The sequence below is a fragment of the Tauraco erythrolophus genome, chromosome 20, assembly GCF_009769465.1.
Source record: "Tauraco erythrolophus isolate bTauEry1 chromosome 20, bTauEry1.pri, whole genome shotgun sequence".
In the NCBI taxonomy this organism is placed as follows: Eukaryota; Metazoa; Chordata; class Aves; order Musophagiformes; family Musophagidae; genus Tauraco; species Tauraco erythrolophus.
In genome coordinates, this window is record NC_141484.1 from 7,395,681 (window position 1) to 7,419,290 (window position 23,610).

The window sequence follows — 23,610 nt, forward strand, 5'->3', positions numbered from 1 at the left end:
AGACACAAGTGTCACTCAGCAGTTTCTGCAGAAGCCGCAAGCCGGAGCCGCCAGGCCTTTGTGCCATCCCCTCGCTTCCCAATCCAGGGCTGTGCATCCTGCTTAACTCCTTGCAAAAATCACTTCTTTACTCCTTGTATAGAAAACACAGGCAATGCTGCAGCATTACCAAGCAGCGAGAGGCAGTGTGGGATAGGCAGCAGCAGTTTTTATTCTTACCCAGAACGAAAAAGGAACCCTATACACCATCTCTGCTGTCACCAGGGGCCAGCCCAGAGCTCAGCTCTCCCTGTTGCCAAAACTCAGGCTGCTCTAGGTCTGTTGCAGCAGAAAAAGGGAAAGAGGGGGATGGTTGGCAGCAGAACTGGCCTCAGCAGAGGGTTAAGACACTGGCTCTTGGCTGGGTTTGTCAGAGCACCCCAGGCTGCCTTCAAACCCCTTTGCCCCAAAAAGGTGTGGGATGACTGATGAAGGCATCTCTCCGGGGACAAGCAGCTCCTGTGGAGGTGGGGATCTGTCCCTGGGGCTGTGCCACCACCAAGGCAGGAGGTGGATGGCAGCACAAAAACACCCAAGGAACTTAGTACCTGTCCATGGCAGGATTGATCCCTCCTACCCCTCAGAGGCAACTGGGGAAAATAAATTCCCCAGGTATCTTCGCCAGGTGCTTGAGAGGAAGATGAGTAACAAGACAATCACTGAGATTTTCTGATAGCCACAGAGTCAAGTCAATAAGTAACACGTGCATCCAAGCTGCAGCAGAGAGACTTAAAACCCCTTTTTTATTAGCCTTTTCTGCATCGGAAAGGGCACAACAGGACAGTCCTGCATCCCTCTGAAGGAAAGGCTCAGGCTCCCTCCAGGGCTGAGCCCACCTTGGCCACCACGCTGTGTCCAGGGGCCACCTGGCTCCCTGGAGCTGGGGCTCATCTCACCACAACACCGCAAAACTCCCATTAGTCACCCCAGCCAGCAGCTCCAGCTCACCTTGCCCCTGCCAGTTTTGCCTGGAGCACAATTCATTTGTTTTTCTGGCCTGCCTGCTCATGTCTGTGGACAAAGAGGAAACCTGAATTGACATTAAAGATAGGAAAGGGGTTTAGCAGTGTCGAGGCACCTATTAGTATCCGACTGCTTGGCCTGGGGCTCCAGCAAAAAGCAGTGGAAACTGCCACTGCAATTCTCCTCTCCACACATGTCTGGGAGGGTGAAGCCCAGCAGTGCAGAGGCCTGGCCACAACCATGAGTGCATCTTGCACAACACACAGGCTCTTCTGCTCTGCCTCAGGCTCTCGCGTAAAGACGAAGGTCAGTTCGTCACTTACCCACCCACTTTCACCTGGAACAAAGTAATCAAGCCAGATCTATTTGCAGACAGAAAGCCTGCAGATATTTTCAACCCAGCTTACTAACTTGTTTGGGAAACAAGGACCTTAGCCATGTCCTTCCACCTAGATCTGGTTTTGAGGCAGTCACTGAAGGTTTAACCCAACTTTCATATGGGCAAATAACCTCCATGTACACTCTCCCTTCCAGAACTGGAGAAAGATGTTGGTTTCTCTAAACCACAGTAAAGAAGAAGCTGCAATCCCCTAGCAATTGCCTTCAGATTGCGGTGTAACAGATGAGCAAAGGCATCAATATTGGACCTTCTGGCAATATTTCCTATTAGAGGCCTTCCTCCCTCCTAGGAGTTCCCCAGACTTCAGCAGATGGGAGTCTGATACAAGTCCATCATCAGTCTGAAGTGTGAGGAGTTCTCAGGTATCTTGGGTCTTGAACAGATCCTCAGTGAGCTGAGAGCTCAGCTGGTCTCTGTGTCACCAAGAAAACCCTTGGTAAATGTGAGCACCTTCCACCCGTGATTTAGCTCAGGGCAGTCTGGGCAGCAGATCCTTCAGCACAGCCAGGAAAACACGTGCCAGTGATCTTGATGAATTCAAACGACAGTGGCTAAAAATGAAGACAACTATTTTGGCAATCAAGCAAAGAACCAGGCCCTTAACCCAGGTACTGAGTTCAAGATGTCTCAGAAAAGCAGACAGATTAGTCACTAAAGGGGTACAACATATGTCATGAACAGTCATCCTTATCCTAGTATTTCAGTGGGTTTTCATCTAAAATTTGAATGCAGATAAACATATAAAAAGTAAGAAGATGGTCGTATTCACTAAACCAAAGGGGCTTTGCCCATGAAACAAAGGCTTAAGGCCATGCTCCACACCCTCAATCCCCCACAACCTCTTCTCCACCTGCTCCAAGGATCCAGCATGGAAACACTTCTCTTGATTTTTCCCCCACTAAGTTCCTTATTCCTCATTAATAAAAGCCAAGGCAAATGACAATTAAGAGCATGACAGATGAGATCTGCCAGAGGGAAACCCTCACTAGCCACTGCTCAGGCTTCCCTGATGCCAACCCAGGGCAGAGATGGGCTGCAGCAGGGTTAGACTCTCACCCAGAGCTGCAACACAGCCCATTGCCCCCTCCCTGTGCCTTCTCCTCATCTACTGGCCACAGTTTTCATGCAGCTAATGATTTGAAGTAACTCCATTTCTTCAAAAGCCTCACTTTTCAGGGAACACACCACCCTCCTCACCTTCACAAATGCAGGAAATTGCTGGAAGAAAAGCACCAGCAGCTTCCGGATATTCTCCATAACCTCAGCCACATTCCTAGCAAAGCCCTCCATCCATTTGGGTAGCTCTGTGCCAGCATTGGTCCCCATCTCTGCCCTGCTCCCAGGGCAGCACAAACCCACAGCACAGGGCAACGTGGCAGGTTTGGATGTCACACAGCACGAGCCAGGGCCACTTCCAGAGCCACCTCCAGCATGAATTCACACAAGCACCTCTGTCTCAGACTCATGTCCAGAGCCATGCCCGTTGCCTTGGCACCAACTTGCCCATCTACTGCACTAGGCACAGGCTCTGGGAAAGCCACAGGCAGCAACCAGAAGGGACAGCAGCGGTCAGGAGGGCAAGGGCCAGCTCGCACACAAACCATTTGCAATCACCACCAGCCAGAGATTTGCCACCAGGGTAAAGAGCAGGAACGAGCCTCATCTTGCTGGATTCCTGTGAGCTGAGGGGAGCTGTCAGTGCATGCTCTGGTGCCAGCTGCCTCCTCATCCCCCACTTCCCATCTCCACGCCAAGCTGTGTTATCCCCAGTACTGGCTAATGGCCATTAAACCTGGTCTCAAAATTAGGATTTCTCACCTGGTGTTACACCCACATTATCGGTGATTAGACCACCAAGCAGATCCAAAGTCGACCCAGGAGAGCAGAAAACAGTGGTGAGACAGACCAAAGACCAGTTGAGGCAAGGAGCCAGGCTTAAATGCAGCTGGGGAACAAATGGGGTGGAGGGAGTATGGGAAAAGGCCCCAGATGAGTCTGGTCAGGCTAATTAAGACCTATTAGTGCAGGCAGGACCCTGATGCCCTCTGCAGGGGGAGAACGTGGGAGTGATGCTATGGGAACTGCTTGGGAAACTCATGATAAACGAGCACTTCCCCTATCCTTGGCACAGTCCCATTTTCTCAACACCAGCAGAGCTGGTCCATAGGGGTTTTGCCAGGGTTGCTCAGATCCTGTCTCAAGCCAGGAATCTGTTTTCAGATGCTCTGAGAGTTCGGTTTCTGCTGAGTCTGTCTAAGTTCAAGGGAAGGATCAGACCAGGAGTTTAATTTGGGACTGAACCTGGAGCAGGAACAGTTCCCTGCCCCTAACAGCTCTGCAATCCCACAGCTGAAATGTCATTTAGTTTCACTTGCCTTTTTTAGGAAAAAAAAAAAACCAACCCAAACCCAAACAACACCCCCCACACTTCCCCTGTGAGATTCGATCTGTCGGACGATTTGCTCATCTGGAGCAAATTCAACAAGTCTTTCTCCAAAGTGATTTGTGAGCTCTCAGGCATTTGCGCTTTGGCTTCCAGGCACATGGTCTGCCCCAAAGTGCTGCTGAAGCTCCTGAGCTCGGGGCTGGCGTACAGAGCCATAACGTGCTGGTAAGGACATGTACAGAGCAGGGGACTGGCAGTCACCTCCCCCGTGCCCCAGGCATCCGCCTGTCCCTTAAGGGCTGCAAGCGACTGCTGACAAGTGACATCCCACAGACACAAGCCGGTAGCTTTGGACCACTAAGGCTGCACCACTTAGGCCAATGCCTTAACTGGAGCTAGATCTGTATTCTCCACTGTCAACTTACTAGGTGACCTTGGAAAAGGCAGCTGGAATATAATATAGCCTACCTGGGAGAGGACAGCAAAGCAAGCCAAGATCTCAGGATGAAAAAGGTACTTAAAAAGTCACTTATAAAGGTGTTTACCGAGAGAAGTGCTTAGCTTTCCTACCCCAACAGACACTGGGTGGCCCCAAAAAACAGTTTACCACCCCGCTCAGTTTACAGTAAACATCTCGCTCTGTGCGTGCAGCCTGTTTTACACATTCATAAACTACGTGTCCAGCACATGCCGGGGCTGAGCCGAGCGGCAGGAGGATGCTGTTGCAAGCTACACAGCACGATGCAGAGGCCTAATGTACCATGAACAAGAAACTTTCTTCTCCGTTTCCATCCATGCTCTGAAGCCACAGCATCATCTGGTCTTTGAACACCCCTCCAAGCCCCGTTGCTGGGGGTAGTGGTTTTGCCGCCCCGCACCAGCTGCACTCCTGACTTCCCTGTGGACCCTGCTGCTGGGTCTCCCTCCTGAGTGGCTGTAGGGGAGAATTGGGCTGCTCTTCTCCCCACAGAGGTACCCACCAGCCACAAGCTCTTACTGAGGACGATAAATAGATACCATCATCATTTGCAGGCTAAATATAAACCTCTTCCTAGGAGGCGAGCTACATAAATATCCTTGTGTTTCTCAGCATAAAGAGCTGTCCCCTGTCACAGGCAGCTGCCAGTGACCCTCATCCCAGCAGCTGCTTGTCCCCCATCACAGCTGAGGGAAACTGAGGCAGAGAAGAAGCAGGTAGAATCCCTGTGTGAGCATTCCTGGTCTGCTGCCATAAACAACAGCTACCAGGGCTGCTCCATCACAGCTAGGGAAATCGAAGAAGGCTTGAATACTAGTGTCTTGAGGGGATCACAGGAAGAAGAAACAACATTTAGACCTAAACAAGAGAGAATTAGCTCATCAGAGCAGACAGTAACTGGCAGAGAGTGGCTGGAAAGACTGAAGCCGGCAGTGTGCTCCCCCTTGTCCCATCCAGGACACCCATCCGCCCACAGGCATTGCACAGACTGGTAGAGGGAAGCACCTTTGCACCAGTTCATCTGCTCCCAACAAAAGCACACTGTTTGCAGTAGGCACCCAGGTGTGGCTACTGCTGTGAACTTCAATCCTATTCCCAACACCATTAGCACGAGATCGTGTGTGTGTGAAATTCTGCCTGTGTTTCGCAGATGTCCCTGGTCGCTCATGTTCACTGCTCAACACCAGGAGCAGGTTTCCTGACAACATCAAGCCCATAGGAGCACGAAAGCACGCACCAGCCCTACACCTTTGCACCATCCATCCTATCTGGTGACCCTGGGAAGGGTTAAACCAAGGTTTTGTGTCGCTGCTGTTGTCCAATGTGTCACAGCCCGCTGAGCCAGCGCAGGAACAAACTCGTTCCTTCACCTTTACGCAGGCAGAAGGCAGCGAGGAGGCAGGGAGGAGGAAGCAAGGAGGCCATACGCCGCTTGGCAGGGCATCTCCAGGGTCTTTGCAGCAACTGTGCAGGTCGGGCTACCCAGGGGTAAAGGTGTCCTGCAGCCAGGGGCAGGAGGTGGACAAAAGCCACAGGGTCTGCAGCCCTACTGGAGAGCCCTCCCCAGTGAGCAGGCACACAGGGAGATGTGAGAGGAGCCAGAAATCTTCTGCTGGACAAACTCAAGAGTTGGACAGGGCAGCTGGGAACAGAGAAGAGCTGTGCTTCTGCCCTTTTTTTGCAGGTTTGCTGTTGCCAGGGAGAGGTTTTAGGCTGTCATCCAGCTAATTCACACCAGAGAGACAAGCACTTGAATTAGTTGCATTATCTGTGCCCAGCTAAAGTGGACAAAGGATTAAAGTGTGCTGAGCACCACCACCGTGATTTGCATCTCAGAGCCCCTTCCCACGGGCCCCCTCCGCTCCCGGCCCTTTTTTTTTTTTTGGATTCTGGCAATGAGCCAGCCGGCACAAGAGCCCTGTTTACAGAAGTGATGCCTAGGTTAATATTGCAAAAAACTTCATCAAAGCTTCCAGTCGCTACTGAAGCAGAAGTGTCTACCCGTGGGCCACGAGCTGACCGGGCTGCGCACACAGGGAATGAGCCGCCCGCGCCGCGCACGCAGCCACGCGCTCGCTACCCTTCGTTCGACCAAGTCTGGTCTCAGCCTGAGGTATGAAACTAACTGTCTGAGTGTGCCGCCAGGGCCAGTTTGAATTAATGAGCGAGATCAAACTACTATTCATTTTTAAATCTGCACGCAAAACTCAGTTGTGGCTATTGTTTTAAGGAAAAACCATTATTTGAGTGCTTCGTAAATATTGCACTGTGCAGTGATCTTATGGGTACTTTTTTTTGAGCTGATCCAGCTGCCAAAGATATATTTTCTAATGCATGTTTATTCATGTGGAGAGGACGGGGAATGCTATTGCTGTACGTTTTGTGCTGCCAGTCTCAAAGAAATCAAAACCAGGATCTCTTGGAAGAAGCTCTAGATCTAAACAGAGTTAAAGCAAAAGCCTCTCTGCAATCACCAGATCCTAATTAATTAACAGCTTTAAAAATGCTTTTTTCACCACTAGCACTTTGTAGGTAGGTGCAGTTTTCCTGAAAGGTTCACACTGAGCTCTTCTGCAACATGGAAGCTTTATACCTTTCTATTTTTCTTGGCATTTGCAGAATTTTTCCTTCTCTTCTTAGCACGAGGACTGAGTGACCTTAGCAATTGCCAGCAAGGGGACTCCATATGATGAAAGCAGGTGAAAGGAAAAATAAGGGCGGGAGCTAGGTAAGGGCAATGCATAGCTCAGAGGAGGTGTGGTCCTGTTCTGTACCTGGCTGCGGTCACGGTCTTGTGAAATATAAAAGGGGAAGGCAGCTGTTTCTCAAGCAATCTGTTGCCAGGATCCTGTAGCGAGAAGGAAGGGAGGTGCTAGAAGAAATGCAGAGCAAGAAGTCTGGAGTGTCAGCTGCAAAAGGTGTGGGACACACTGGTGCCTCTGAGCCTCGGGAATATCATCAGCTCTTCTCTGTAGGTCCATTCGCTGGGCTGAGGGTTGCATGGTAGCTGCACTCCTTCCCTCAACAGACTGGCTTAGGAGGAGAAAGAAGCCATCATGTCCCAGGGAGGAGCACTAGCACGAGAAGCTGCCAAGCCCCAGGACCGGGGATGGGCATGGATGGTCCTGCTTGCCGCAGTGCTGCTGCAGGGGCTGACGCTGGGCTTCCCCTCCTGCATTGGTGTCTTCTTCACGGACCTCCAGCATGAGTTCCAGGCCAGCAATAGCGAGACATCGTGGTTCCCGTCCATCATGGTGGCCGTGCTGCACGGAGGCGGTAAGTAACGGCCACAGGGAATGCCCTCCACAACCTCCTGCGGTTGTGTTGCGGATGAGGCGCCAGAACGAGGGCACTTTTAACAGTTCATTAGGGCAGGCAGTGGAAGGGACTGGGAGGTGTGAGCAGACTGGCTGGTCAGCAGCACGCAGAAGTGCACAGCATCTCCCAGCCACCTTGATCACACAGTCCCAAGCTAAGTGCCCGCAGATACCAAGCTCCCTTTTGCCACTCTAAGAGACAACCAAGACCTTTGGTCAAAAAAGGTGAATCCCTCTCTCAGCCCAGCTTCTCCAGACCAGCAAGAACTTAATTCACAGCAGCTCTTTGAATAAGCTGGCAGATAGCACTGGAGCTTGGGTGCTTTCTTGATCCATCTCCTGTCCACGAGAGCACATCTTCTTCCATGTGCCACATGACAAACTGTGTTCTTCGTGGCTGAAAAGATGCCAAAAGCCAAGCTCCTGCAGGCTGCTAGCTGAGGCAGAGTGTTAAAAGCAACTCCTTGGGCGGTGGCTTAGAGTTCACACCCAAGCAGGCATCAGGGTAGACATGAGCAGAGCTAGATTAAAGCAGAATGTGGGTCAGGCAGCACCCTCCAGGTGGAGGGGCATGTAAAGCAGGGTTGTGCTTTGTGGATAGTGGAGTGAATCACTGGTTTTCCCCACGAAGAAAAGGTAGGAGCTGCACAGGACAGGGTCCCTAGATCCCCCACTCAGACAGATATTTCTGCATAAAAGAGAAAAACACACTCCCCAGCAGCTTGAGGACTTCCCAATGAGTGGTCCATGTTACTGCTGATGTCTCCACGTGCAGCTCCATACTTATTTGATAATCAGACTACCCAAACTGTAGCAGGCAAAAGAAGCAAAGTAACCAGTGATGTCCACATATCTGAGCTGCTCCCTGAGTTCATACCTCCCCCCCTCCAATACTGGTGAAAGATGACATTTTATGAAATAAAAAAAAAAGCAGAGCCCTGAGTCCTACTGATGCGAAGGCTGTGGCAGGTTCAGTCTCTCCTGTGCAGGACTTGGCTGACAAGCCACCTGACATGGGAGAGGGAGTCTGCACCTTAGCAAAAGCAGTTGGGTCCAGAATCACAAGGTGCAGATGGAAAGAGACCGCAGGGGAAGCAACTACAGGAGGAATTATCACTGAAGGTCAGCAGAAATAGAGCAGTGTCCTCGGGGTTTTGAATTTGGAAATGGCTGGGCATTCCCTGCGCTGCCTTCCATCCCCTGTGGTGCTCCTGCAGTTAGTGGGAAGGAGCCAAATGAGACTTGCTGGCTCTGGGAAATGGTCTCAGAAGCAGTTCGGTCCCAACACGTCCAGGAAAGACACGTCTGGCAGTATCTGAAAGAAAATATCATTTATCCTATCTTCTTTAAGGAAATAATTGTTTTGTAGGAGGCTGGAACCACAGTAAAAGGTAATATAAACACAGTCAATAAATAGATTCAGAAGTTAGTCAAGGAAAGAATAGCTTCATATTTTAATTATATTCGCTAACAGAATTTGTCAGGGCATAGCCAGTGAATTACAAGAGAGTTATTACTTTGCCTGCCAGTTCTGTCTCCTGTTGCAGGCTGTTAGAGCAGAGGAGCACTTGCTCTCGTCCCCCAGTAGCATAAGGCAGGAGTAACACAGATATAAAACAGGAAGAAAAAAAACAATGATAAAAGACTCTCTCTCAGGCCAAACCTATATGGCTTTTGCTGTAACTTCTGACCTCCTTTGTGGTGGGCCAGGCTGTTTGATTCAGGTTCTCCGGTTACATCCAGCACCTTGGCACTTAGACCTTTTCGAAAATTACATTCTGCGGTGTCACCAGTATCTCTTAAAGGTGCTTCTCGCTTTTCTTCTCCATTATTCTTTTTAATTCAGAGTAACTGAAGTGGGGGGAGGGGGGTAATGTTATAAAAATTGGTAAATAGGAAAGGGAATGGACAGAGCAGCCCACCCGCAGAGCAGTCAGTGGAGTGAGAAGGTCCCATGGAGAGCTAACCTCAGCTCAGCAGGGCTGCAGAAGGAAACAGGGAAGGGCACAGTGCAAACAATAGCTCATAACTTACTAAGCCAAACATACCTCATTACCCATGCTATGTTCCTAGGTAAAATGATTAATAATTATTTTGTTAAAAGAATCATTTAAGAGACCTCAGGATCCTATGGCTGTCTCCAAAAGGGGAAATGCAGGAGTTCAGGCTCTTACAGGTTCCTGCTCCTAGATATTCACACACACGTAACCCTCTGGATCACGCTTCTACAAATGCAGCACCTTTGTTGAAACTATTTTTGCAAAGGAAAGCACAAAAGCCCCAGGCAAGCTAGAAATAATGTCTGAAACCTAGAAAGCAAGCTAACAGGAACAAATAATGAAAAACTCTTTAGAGCCAATCACATTATTTTGGAGTGTTCAATTTATGGCTTCTGGCTACTTGGTTTGGCTAAGCAGCAGCGCCATCCTTAATGTCTTCGGCAGGGGGAAAAATAATCCAGTTACCAGTTTGCTGAACACTTTTTCAAAGGCCAGTTGAAGTCTGAGGTGAAAATCTCCCAAGCAGATCAAAATACAGACAGCTGCAGTCCTAATTTTAATAATGTTCCACTGTTCGCTTGACTATGTGGGTTTTATTTCAAAGCAGACATTGATTTACGTCACAAATATGCCACAGGTTATTTTTCCCCACACTGATTGATTCCTAATTCTGAAGTTTACAGTCATTTTGCATTTGCTTATATAATCTTAAGTGTTCAGAAGGGGGGAAAAACAATAGGATGTGGAAAACCTCAAAGATCCTCAAAGGAACAGGAGAAGAACTTCTACCTTCAGATCCTCTTCTGCCAGGGCATGCAGACAGAAGCACGTTTCTCACTGATGGTCTGCAGATCTGACCTAATCTTTTCCTACCCCAAAAGGAAAGATGCTAAATGATACTAACAAACCGGTAATTTACCACAATCTCATGGAATTCACCAAAAGTCTGTGAAAATTAAAGAATTAACTGACCTTAAACACAAGCCTCCAGGCCTATTGGCTCATTGCTTTTTCTGATGAAACGACATAACTCTTTCCTAGTAGGGCCTGCCAGCAATGTACATACACCCCAAAATCCAGGTTTCTGCCCATTGGAAGCACCTGGGTCTCGCTCCCACCTCTGTGCTGCTTGTGCCGGAGGTGTGGGAGCGGGAACAGGGATGTGCAGAGTCTGCCCCCAGGCTTGTGTCCTCTTGGAAGTGGACGCAGTTATACCTACTCATCCCTGCCAGGTATGCCAGGACAGGCATGTGCAAAGAGCTGTACTGACAATAACATCTTATTATTTTCCTGGAGAAGATGAGTTGCAGGACAGCTGCAAGACTCTACAAGCTGCAGCTTGGATGCTACTGCCTGAAGCTTAGATTGATTCCCATGCAGACACGAATATCTCTCTCCAGCCATTTTCAAATACTCCTCAATAATGTGATCCATCACAGGGAAGCTTAGAAATCCTACTTGATGGCCAAAATCCAAGCAGATCACAGGAGCCTTCCCCTCAGCTAAGCAGCTGACCATGCACTTAGGAGGATCAGGCAATACATTTTCTCCTCCTGGCTCCCCTACTGTATCATGCTGCTGGGACAATCCCCAGGGTTTCTAGACTAAATAATTTGAAAATTGCAGCAGTCCAGCAGGTACAAAATATTTCCTTCCTCCCTAACTGCTTCCCATTTGCCTCTTTGCTTCCAGGGCCCCTCTGCAGCATCTTGGTGAAGCGATTTGGCTGCAGGTTTGCTGTGATGCTGGGAGGCTTGCTCAGCGGCGTGGGCATGGTGTCCAGCTCCTTCTGCAAGTCCATCAGCCAGCTCTACTTAACAGCTGGGCTCATCACTGGTAAGTACCAAAGAACAGCAGGAAAACCCAGCTGCTGTGCTTGACTTGAGAGAAGGGAAATAGTGAGAGTCCCCACTAAGTGTTCACGTTTTTCCATTCATCTGTGAAATGGGATAAATCAAAAGCCCCACAGCACAGCAGGAATCCTATAGCAGCTAGACTTGCCCTTCACACCCCTTTAACACACACCTCATCCAGCCCAGCTCACTGGAAAGTGCTTCTCTCTGGAAAAAGCTATAGGTCTCCAGAGGGCAAAATGGAGAGCAAAGATGTCTGTTCTTTTTAGTAGCTTCTCAGCCTTTTGTCTCTGAAGAGGGAGGTTTTTTTTCAATCTTGGAATGTAATGTGTTGGGACAATGTCCTTCCCAAGTTCCCTGGGCTTGTATTTCACCACTCCCAATCTGAGGAAATGTGGAGATGTCTTTTTCTAACAAAGGAATGTGTTGGTTTTGAACAGAAGTAACAGATGGGAAGTTTTCCTTTCCAAATATTTCTCCTGCGTGACTCTTGTTCAACTCTTGCTCTTTTCTAACACAGAGAAATTAATTTCTTCAGCCAGGTTACTCTGGGACCAACCCTGCTGGACCTTGCAAGCTAAGCTGTGTCCACTGCATAGAGAGAAAAACAACAAGTAACTCCCTGAGTCCTGATGAAAGTGTCAGGAAAGCAGCACTGCCTGTTGCATGCGGTATTAAACCCAAGTTTTTAATGAACAATTCCATAACAATTGTAGGAATGGCAGTGTGCCAGACAAATGTCAGCTTTGATCAGTATATTTAGTATACCCAAGACCACAAGTAGTTTAATTTATGCACAACATCCTTCTTAATCTCTTGTATGGGGTTTCTGAATATTAATCACTGGGAGTTGTGCAGCCTGGCAGGTAAGGAAATGTTTCAGTAGTAGATTAAGTCGTCTGTGGGTACAGCCTGGATTTGGGTTCTTTTCACCTCTTAAGGCAACGCAGAGGGATGATGTGCTGTCATTTTCTCTTTTATTCTTACCTTCAGGTCTGGGATCATGTTTCAGCTTCCAGGCAGGAGTGACTGCGCTGGGCTACTACTTTGTACGGTGGCGAACACTGGCCAATGCCATGGCATCCACTGGTGTCTCTCTTGGTTTCACGCTGTGGCCGCTGCTTTCTCAATACTTGCTGGATGAGATGGGCTGGAGAAACACTTTTCTTATCTTTGGAGGAATATTATTGAACTGTTGTGTTTGTGGAGCCATCATGAGACCAATTCAGCTTGCATCAGGGTCACCACTACAGTCACCCAAGCCTGCAGAGGAGCCAGGGAGGACAGCAGAAGGCGCACAACTGTCCAATGGAGCATCTTCTCCCCACTCCCAGGTCCAGAAGCAAACCAGAAGGACTGCATGCTTCCAGATACTGCAGAAGTACCTGGCCTTTGACATCTTCTGTCAAAATAAAGGTTACCAGATTTACACTATTGGAGTGACCTGGATGATGATGGGGTTTGCACTACCCCACGTCTACCTTGTGCCCTATGCCATCCAGAATGGGGTGGAGGAACGCAGGGCAGCCCTCCTCATCTCCATTATCGGGTTCATCAACATCTTCATACGCCCTTTGATGGGGCTGCTCTCAGGACACAGGGTCTTCACAGGGAGACGCATCTACCTGTTCAGCCTGGCTGTGCTCCTCTGCGGGCTGAGCAATTTCATTTGTGTGATTTCAGCTGAGTTCACTGTGCTCATCATTTACTGCATCATCCTCAGTATAGCCATGAGTGGCATTGGGGCACTCACCTTCCAGGTGCTGATGGATGTGGTGGAAATGGACAGGTTCTCAAGTGCTCTAGGGCTCTTTACCATCCTGGAGAGTATCACGCTCCTCATCGGACCCCCTCTCACAGGTGAGAGAAGCTATTAAAGCAGGCTGGGGAAAAACTGGGTTTTTTAGACACTGGTGACAAGTGTTTGAGAGCATAAAGAAGAGAAACGAGGGAGTTTCCAAACCCATGCAGGCAGGTGAGTTATGCAAAGGCAGAGTCAGAGAGGAACGATCATCCCCTTCTCACAGCTGAAGGAAAGTAATTTCTGCAGCTGCCCAAGTGTCATTGGAGCAACAGCAGACAGTGAAAAAGCTACCCACTTGGTAGGCAGCTTTGATAGGCACATAAGTGAGGCAAGCTTTTTTCCAGTGAGTGGCAAGATACAGAGAGGAATTACTGTGGTAGGATCTCACTATCTATGAACCATTTCACTGCTTTGCTAGTTTGCATCGTTTTATCTAGGAAGTCTCAAGGAATTGTGAATATCCCATTAAACAAATTAACTAGCTTTACATTATTAAAAAGCCTTATAGTAAAAGCTTCTGTTCGCTCTTCTTTCCAAGTTCTAGAGTGTATTTATTTTTCTCTGGAGAGAAGAAAGGAGCTAGTTACAGCCCTCAGTCCAATAAATTATTCACAGATTTCCCAGTTCACTCCAAATGCCACTAAGTGACCTATCCAACATGCACCTGCTCCTGCAACACAGCAGCAAACTTGAAAGACTAACAACAGAATGTCTGTTCTAAGAATGGGATAATAACATGCACCATATTTCATAGTATTCCCCAGCATTAGCGTGTCAGTCACTTTTCTCAAAGTGCAAAAAAGCTCTTTTCTTGGACATCTCTGATAGGAGTGGCAGATGGGCAAAACAAAGTTCAGTAAAAGCAGCTCCATTTCTATCTGTAGTCCTAAAACCTGCTAAAGAAAAGTGCACTATGAAAAGAAACATTGCCAATCTTTACTGAAGAATACAAGCAGAGAAACATTATTCCAATATTTCCACATAAATAAGCAGTCTATAGAGAAGGCATCATATATTTGACCTGAGTACTGCCTTTTCATCTCTAACATCAGTGTTAAATTACTCATTTAATATATCATGCTTGTAAATGTTTTACATTGAGGGCACTTAATGTTAGTCATAATGCTTGCTGTGCTGTGAATTTTCCTCTCTGATTACACATTACTAGAGACAAGTTTTCAGTCTAGAGATCCAAACATGCTCATTTTTGAGAGATTTCTCTGTTTATTTGTTCTGTTTTCTGACCTGGGATGTAATAGCGTCACTCATTCCAAAATCCAGTGAGTGGCAGTGACACAGGAATCCTCTGCTGAGTAAATAAAACACACCAGTGAGTTGGGGAAAAGTTAAAATCTCCTTTCCTTCCCGATTTTTCTGTGTGTTGAGAAATACATTATACAGAAGCAGAAACATCACCTGAGCAGTGACTATGAAAAACCCAAACAACTCCTAGACTGTAGAGAAGAGAACTTATCTGTGAATGCTTATCTTTTGTATATAGCAGTTTGTGGAATGACTTAGGTTTAACATTTATGTAAATATCATCTAGCTGTCTTTAGGATGCATCTTCTTTTTGACTAAATTGTGGCTTGTATTTCAGGTCTCCTGGTGGACATAACTAGTGATTTCCACTATGTCTTCTACACTTCCAGTTTCTTCCTGATATCAGCTGCGTTATTCATGGTGCTCAGTTTCTGTGCTCTGGAAAGAAAAGCCAAATTGAAAGAGGCTTCAAAAGTACCTTTAAATAATCCCCCCATATACCAATATAAGGAAATGTCAGCTGAACCACAGTCTGAAAGTCAATCCCCTCCAGCAGTCATTTACATCACAAGCATATGAAAAGAAAGCCAATAAGGAGAAAAAAGAAAAAAAAAAAAAAGAGGAACACAAATAATTATGTGGCCTGTACAAAGCTACACATGGGCCAGCACTGATGGCAGATGAGACAACAAGTGTCTGCTTTCCACAACTGTCATCAGCCCTGCACTTCCACTCCGTGGGGTCCTGCCAGTCTCCATGTGAGCTATCTGGACCGCAGGCTGAGCCCAGAACCCGGTGCCAGCCAAAGAGCCAAAGGACAAAGAGAACTGTGCTTTCCTAAAGCAAACCATGGGATAACAGCCATGGTAACCAGCGCTGAGACAAAAGCGGTGTCAGTTCAATTGGTTTAAGTCAGTGCCTTTAAGAAGTCACTGGAATTTCGCATACACGTTTCAGTCGGTAGCACTGGGCAATACGTATTAACAGCTATGCACAATGGTAGTTCTTTCACAAAGAAGTATTATGGCCTCATCCAAATATGCAATTTTAGTGTAGACTTATATGAAGTTTCCTGGTTGCTTCCCATGCTGGGGGTGGCAAGAGCAGTTTCCACAGAAGCATGTTATTATTTTCCACATCTCTAAATATTATATGGAAGCTGCTGCATGGGTTGCAGAGCTCAGCCAAGTCTCTCGTAAGATCAAATATTTCCTTCTGCAAGGTATGCATATGAGTTCTTCATGCCAAGGTCATTTTCAAAGCCTCAAAGGTTCAACTCCAGAGCATCAAAAAGCAAAAAAAAAACCCAAACCTTAGAGTGCCTTCTTTGTGCTTCTTGATATATCATAAAATAGGATTCACAGCTTATGTAAATCCACTTCTTTCCAGCATTAACTGGGACCCATTTCAGGGGGGGTGGGGCAGCAGGGGGAGCAGCAGGGAAGGTGTTACTAGACCTGAGAATAAGTGTATGCATCCTCATATAGGGTCAAATTCAAAGTCGCTGTAGCTCTCCCTTGTGCAAATTAATTTAGCTCTTTAGTCTTAGACACTCAGACTTAATTACACCAGCACTCTCATTATAGAGAACTTTGCACAAGCATGACTTACATGTCTTATAAGCACAAGCATAACTTAGAAATAAATCTATAGAGAAAATATACTGAGAAGAGTCGGTGTTACTGACTGTCATATCTATACAGCCTTGACTGTAAGTGGCTTTTCTTGCCACACTCCTGGGAGTTACACTTAGAAGCACCAAGATGAGAGCTGCATCAAACTCCAGCCTCCCTCTGCATCAGCTTGTGTTGCAAACTGTTTATATTCTGTACCATTCCTGATGTGACAGAAGCACATACTCACAAAGCACTGGAGAAGAAGATACTCAACACATTAGAACCATCAGAAAGACAAAAGCATAAAATGGGAGTGAAATGGAAGAAGCAACGGCTTTCAACTCAACTGCACTGCTTATCTTGAAGACTGTTATATCAAATTCCACAGTTTTCATTAGAGCTGTCGGCTCCCCAGACAAAACCAACCAACCAACCAACAAAACCCACACTGGATAAAACCACTGGAAAACTGACTTCGAGCTCTTCAGAGACTACAATGGCTTCACAGCTGGCTTTTACAGTGGAAGAGGTATCAGCCCTTCAGAAGGGGTCCTGCTCCTACCACTCACTAGTACCTATATTTCAGTACTGCTCTAGGATTAATGAACCAGTAGGCTTTGCCTTTCCTGATCAAACACGTACTTAAATAAGATGACTAGTGGGAGACATACATATTTAATTTGTCATCACACGTGTTCATTTACTTGTGCAATGCTTGCACAGTCCATGATTACGAAGTAAACGGGGGCCGATGCTTCTCAGCTTACCAAAATGACAACTGCTGTATGTTCTTAGGAAAGAGACGGGGCTTTCCCCCTCTCAGAAAAAAACAAACAAACAAACGAACAATGAAAAGGGATCAAGTCCCAATCCTCTTCTAGCTATTGCAAATAAAACAGGTTGAATGGCTGAACAGGTTGCCATTTTTTTTCCTGTGTAATTCTTAAATTTTAAATTCTGTTCACCTTTCTATATTCCCTTTCCGTTTTCTTCCAGAAAAATAGGGTCATATTGTCACAAATCCTCCCACAGCTACAAATGTCCAGGGCCAAACAGGCAAGATATAATGTAAGCTACAACCCATCAAAATTTATCACAGGAAGACAAAGGTTAGTTGAAGGAGCAATAGCACAACTGCTCTATCTGCAATGATTTAGCTCTAGCTGGCTCAGGAGCAAGCAAATGTATAGTCTAGTGCATGCTTGCAAGATACAGGAGGGGGAAAAAAACAGTACTCACCAACTCCTACGCCATGGCAAAGAAATCTCAGTTTTGACTATTTCGTATCAGGGCATAGCAGTGCGAGATAATTTAGGAGACAAAGTTAGGAGAGCGCTGTACAGAACTGCTTTTTAATGCTCCCAGACTCAGTATCACGTCACTGGGACTTACTGGCAGATGCAGAGAGGTGTTTCTGGGAAGAAAAACAATAAATTCACAAATTCATTATTTTAACGTTTCTCAACTTGTTGACTAAAAACTTTGTAGCAGACTTACAGAATTTAATCTGCCTGAAAAAAGGGCTGTCTCCCCCAGTTACTTTCCACAGAACCTTTAGAAGTAATCCACAAACCACAGTTGGAAACAAATCTTGGAGAGAGGAGAGGTAACATTTTAGGCTGTTTCCACAGGTAAATAAGATGTCTGAGCTCCCATACTAGAGAAAACTACCCTGCTCCTTTCCTGTTCCACAGCTGTCCTCTCCTACCTCTCTTTTCAATCTGAACTTCAAGCTGCCTTGAGCAGGAACTTTGTAAAGCACAACTGAAGTGACTGTGCATACTGAGTATATTACAGTATAATAAATATTTCTCCTCAGAGCTATTGTACAGGAGCAGTAACACTCAGTCCTCAAGAATCTTGAGGCCCAAAAGAAAAACAAAGCAATAAAAGTTCCTTTCATTAGTTTAAGGTCATCCCATTACGCAAGGCAACCACAGATTAATTACCACCACCCTCTGAAGCAGGTTTTTTAAACACCTACAGACAGTGAAACAACCCTGGCTTTAATTATGGACAAACGCCAATACCGCAGCCAGGCTGCAAACCTCTGAGAACCAGCAGAGCAATAAAAATTTACCAGAAATAATGTCCCTTGGTCCCCTTGTCTCCTCTTACCCCTTCCTGCTCCCTTTATCAGTTAAAGTATTATTAACCTTGCAAGGTAAGCATTTTTGCAACACCACTTTTCCTCACTCCAATGAAACATTCATCAGGAAGTTCACACTGAAATATTGCAAGATCGTGATCCTTAAAAGCCTTAGATACTCTGCCAATGTAATTCTTGGAAAAGTTTAGTAAAAACCCAAAGAAAGGTCACAGTAAACTTAAACACTCTAAAACACAACAGAAGTGCAAAATCACTTAACTGAAGAGCTTGACATGCTGTTCGCAGACCTGGATAGTAACTGCAAGAAAAGAAACAGAACTTCTAGAGACAAAAATTCACTGAATTCTAATGTTGGTGTGCTATCAACGTCACCAGACTAGCTCCTGAAGCAGGGAATACCTCAGCTATACTAGCCCCTTCCGGGCTAACTGTTCTGGCAAACGGCAAGTGCTTGGAGCATTCAGACTATCGAACAATATAGCCAATATTGGCGGAGTAAACAGCCTGAGTAAGAGGGTTAGATACTCCAGCCCGCTCTGCCGACTGCCAAGGGATCTTTCTGGATGATCAGGACAAACTCCCTGCAGTAAGTCAGCACAAAGACAACAAGCACACAGCTGGTAACAAAGCAGGTCGTGTAAGCAGTACTAGCAACTCCTGCAGAAAATCTCTGAAGACTAAAAAACCAGGAGATGTTACCAAAGCCTCCTGCTGGAGGCAGCTCCAACACATCAAATTAAATGTAAAATGTTTGTCACATCTCTTAACCAGCTTTGATTAAACTCTGTGCAAGACAAAGGCTAGAAGGAGCACAGCTAATCGTTCCCAGGAAGACAAGTACAGGTGTTCCTCTCCTCCTGGTTACTTCTTGCCACGCACTGAATAGCGTGACCTGGAGAGATGCATCACCTGAAACTGAGCCAGCACAGACATCAGCCTTTTCTAAACACTGCTCCCTGTGAAACCACTCCAGGGGACAAAGTTCCTACTGCTTCTGTGCACACAAAATTATACTGACTTACCCACATATCTAGTACTTACAAACGAAAGTCACTGCATTTTTCCTTTCTAAATACATTTTTTCACCTCTTAATAGTCAATCCTAGTATCCTTAATCACTTCTCTTTTTACTGAGTGGATCCTCTGCCTTTGCTTTCTCTTCTCCTGCTTTCTCACATTAGTCCTTCACTTTCTGTGTAATTACAGATGTGGCTTTAAAGTATGTCACCACTTACCACTTACAAAAGCATGCATTAAAAGAGATTTGTTAATACAATAGCAAAATGTTCTTATATACAAGGAGCCTGTAGCACCTTTGCTGATCATTTTCATATATATACACATATACATACACGCATATACACACTGACTTCAGCTGCTAATTATGCTAAGATTGAAGTTGCTAGCATGAGCCTGGCTTAAACTTTTATACCAGGTAGAAATAAATACCTTCACTTTCACATTCTCTGTCTTCCCACACCATTGCAACGTTAGACTGAGCATTACTGCATCCAGTGCAGCTTCTTTGCTCATCCTTCTATTTAATGTGGCCTCGGGCAGATATTTTACTACACCCATCTGTGTGGTAGCGGTGGTTATCAGCGCAACATGCCTGTCACTGATGCTACGTATTTGGCAGATCAGTCCACATTCAATTTGCTTTATTTGAAAATCAGCTGCATTAGAGCTAATACAGAAGATAGCATCTGCTCTCAGCCTGTTCCCTGCCTTATCTACAGAACAACCTCCATGCATTTAATTGCTTCAATAAAAGCAACATAAATTTCTGCAGAGTCCACCCCCCAGTTTATGATGTTTATGTACCCTTACCTTATATGTTTACATGACACAAACCACAATTGAATCCACTTGCAGCGCTTGTAATCACAGTGGTTTCACTGGAACTGTGCTAGCTCAGAATCGTGTAATTGCTCTGCTTTGTGCTGAGACCAGGGCATTGTACAACCAGGGTGGAACTACTTGCTGCTGGTTTAATTCACTCCTTGCCGTCACTTTATATTTTTTTTCCCCCAGGTAATTTATCTTACCGTGCATTTTACCATATTTTACTTTCTCCCTCAGCTTCTAATCCTTTTTCCTTTTCACAAAAAGAAAAAAAAAAAAATCTCTTTGCATCGTCCTTCTTTAGCCCACGAGTTGCAATCCCGTATCAAAACTGAAACTAACCAAAACCTTTCTTCCCTCCAGCATCTCTGCCACCCCAGCAAGCGCTTTACCTCCCGCGAGTCCCGTGTCCCACCGCCCACCGACACGCCGCACCGAGCGCGCAGCTCGGCCCCGCACGGGCCCCTGCTCTGGCTGAGCCTGTTCCCGGGCAGCGCGTCGGAGCGTACCCACCGCCACAACCGACTCTGGGGCACCTGGAAGGACAGCGGTACTGGAATTGAGCAGGAAAAAATATATACGTGTGAACATTTTGAGAGAAACAGCTAGTGAGTGGGGAAAGATGAGCTCCTTTCCGGAGCGAAGTGTTTAACACCACAGTTGGGCCACGGCCCAAAGCACAGAGCGCAACGCCACAACGCACGCGCGCTTACTGGCGGCGATCCGGTAACGGGTGACACAGCCCACGGGGCAGGAAACACCCCGCACACCGCCCCCCGCCCGGGGAGCCGCGCTCCGCGGCCGACGGCCCCGCCGCCCGTGACCCGCCACGCCCCCAAGATGGCGGCGGCCGGCCCGCCCGCCCGCTGTGGCGGCTCCGGCTCCGCGGGACGCGGCCGTGGGTCAGCGCCGCCGTGAGCGAGCAGCGCCCGCGCCCCGGCGTACCGCGGCGTTCCCGCGGGAAGGGAGAGCCCGACGCGGGGAGCTCAGTCGCTGAGCCGGGGGCGCCGCGTCGCTGCTGGGCCCGGGATGGAGCTGGGGCGGCCCGAGTACCTGCAGGCGCTCGTCACCGAGTTCCAGGGGACGGACAGCCCAGGTAACCCGGCACTGCCGCTTCCCGGAGCTCTTCCCGGCGGCCCCGCTCCCTCCCGCACCTAACGCTTCTCTCCTGCAGAGGCCAAGGAGCAAGTCCTGGCCAACCTGGCCAACTTCGCCTACGATCCCCAAAACTACGAGTACCTCCGGCAGCTGCGGGTCCCGGACCTGTTCCTTGACGCGCTCACCGAGGACAACGAGACCCTGGTGGAGTTCGCAGTCGGTAAGGGCTGCACCGCAGCACCCTCGGGAGGGGCGGGCGGGCCGGGGGACGCCGGCCCCACGCTCCAGTTTGGGGGTTTGGGGGTGCATCTCCCCCCGAGAGGCAGAAAACGGTTGTGCTGCAGGAACAGCCCGGTGCTGTGCTGGTAACAGGCTTCCTTTAGTGGAGAATGAGCGGAATGGGGTGAGGAGGGGTCTCCCCTTCATCCTAACACAGCTGCTGTGCTTAAAGAAGATGCTTTCTGGAAATGACTTAAAGACTGTGAGTAAACACTAGATGACTGACTTTAACAAAATCCTCTAGAGAAGCAGTCATTAACGCATAAATTGTTGCCCTGCATAACGTACAGGTCCAGTATTACCATCCCGCTATTGACAACCAGTCTTCTACAATACTTCCTTGAAACTTTTTAGTAAGTCCTCTGAGGAACTGCCTTATAGTGATTCGTCATGGTCCGAGCGTAACCTAGGGGGCCTGATCCTAATGGTGGTTCCATGAGATAATAAATGCATTTGATTTTTGAGGTTTGTAGGTGGGCTACAGCAGGGTATGGTTGGATCTTAAAAGCTTCAAGTCCAAACATTCTGTGCCTCTTGACGAGCACTGTTATCTCTGTTCTCAGCTTTTCTACACCACCTGCAATAAACTGCTCGCTTGTAGTCTCCATTAGGGTTAAGTGATACTGGAATTCTTGGTTCTGTGGAGGGGGTTATTTCCAGCAGTACAGTGCCCTCTAATGACATACAGGAGGAGGAATGTTCTGGTGGAAAATCTCTGGAAAGAATCAAGAAAACATTGCCCAGGAAGCCGTTAAGAATTTTCCATCCCAATGCTTATTTCTTTATTAGCAGAAAGGGATCAGCAGTGAATTTGAATCTTAGTCTGAAAAAGATGAGGGTGTGCAAGAAGAGTTTGTCTTGCATGTTTCAGACATTTTCTTTTGCTGTTTCAGGCGGACTTTGTAACCTGTGCCTGGATAAAACTAACAAAGACTACATCTTGGAGGCAAATGGGGTAGAGCCCATAATCAACTGCCTCTCCAGCTCCAACGAGGAGACGGTCATGTCGGCAGTCACGACGCTGATGTACCTGACAACGCCGCAGTCGCGCCAGCAGACCACAGCTCTCCCCGTGGTGGAGTGCATGCTTCGCTTCTCTCTCTCAGCCAGCAGAAGGCTAAGCAATCTGGCAACGGTCTTCCTGGAGGATTACTGCACACCGCTGCAAGTGGAAGAGGCCAGGAATCTGAGCAAACACACAGCGGTGGGGATTCCTCTCCCCAAGGACTGAAGCTGTTGGAGCAGTGCAGAGCTGTTGAGAGGGAGTCCTCCCTCTGTTTTCCCAGGCCTCCATTTTCTGCTCAGCAGGTCAAGAGTGTGTCGAGAACAACATTAAAGAGGGAAATCAGATCAGCACTGGATTTTAGTTAATAAAGAGGATGGTACGTCCATGAGCACTACCATGTCGGTCAGGCCAAGCACACAGCTGAAACTGCAGGCAAATATTTAAAATAAAACAGGTCATGGCTGTTGGAGAGCAGGTTGCCAAGTGCAGCCCAGCACCCAGCTTGCACAAATAACCCTTCCCGGCAATTAGGGGGTTTTATTCTTGGGTAACTGGGCAGCTTATCTCCAGTTCCTGGCTGGTTTTGCTGCAGCTCCCCTCTTCGGTGTCAACTCAAATCACTTTGAAATGTCATGTAAACTTTACTCCTCCTGCAGAAGAAAGGTGTTTCCCTGCCCTGGCAGTTTACAGTCTTACTGCGTGCCTTTGGTACTAAATGTGCCATCCTGTCATCATGGCATAGGCACCCGGCTTGTAAATCACTACACAGGGCAGGCTGTAGCTATCCTATAAATCAGGAAGTGGAAAGTTGTTTTTCTTTCATTACCACTGGTGAGAAAGGTGGAGATTAAAAAAAGGGCTCATGGCAGTCTGGCTCATGAGAACAGCTGTCTTGTAAAACCTTCTCTTAATAAAACATTAACTTAAATGCTGTGTAAACAGTTTTGTGTAAGCTCATAAATATTTCTCTACAGCACTTGCAGCACAGCCTTCACCCACTCCTACTCATGCACATGGGCCAGAAACTGAAGCCAGCTTGGTCTTTCATTATCAGCCAATGATGCAAAAGGCAACCCAAAAGCCAGGGTGGCTAAATGCATAAAATACATAAAATGTAAAAGTGTTGAGCACACTGCTCCCTGACAGACACCCA

At 47.4% G+C, this 23,610-nt stretch overlaps 2 protein-coding genes across 2 annotated transcripts; both read left to right on the plus strand.

Moving 5' to 3' along the window:
- The first annotated feature begins 7,322 nt into the window (after positions 1–7,322).
- SLC16A5 (solute carrier family 16 member 5) lies at positions 7,323–15,082 on the plus strand. The gene is made up of 4 exons (XM_009992531.2): positions 7,323–7,542; positions 11,276–11,419; positions 12,430–13,296; positions 14,841–15,082. The coding sequence occupies exons 1-4, from the start codon at positions 7,323–7,325 to the stop codon at positions 15,080–15,082; spliced, it is 1,473 nt and encodes a 490-aa protein (XP_009990833.1).
- A 6,021-nt stretch (positions 15,083–21,103) lies between these two features.
- On the plus strand, positions 21,104–23,333 carry ARMC7 (armadillo repeat containing 7). Its single transcript, XM_086624141.1, has 3 exons — positions 21,104–21,170; positions 21,249–21,392; positions 22,345–23,333. The coding sequence occupies exons 1-3, from the start codon at positions 21,104–21,106 to the stop codon at positions 22,680–22,682; spliced, it is 549 nt and encodes a 182-aa protein (XP_086480267.1). The 3' UTR covers positions 22,683–23,333.
- Positions 23,334–23,610: the final 277 nt, after the last annotated feature.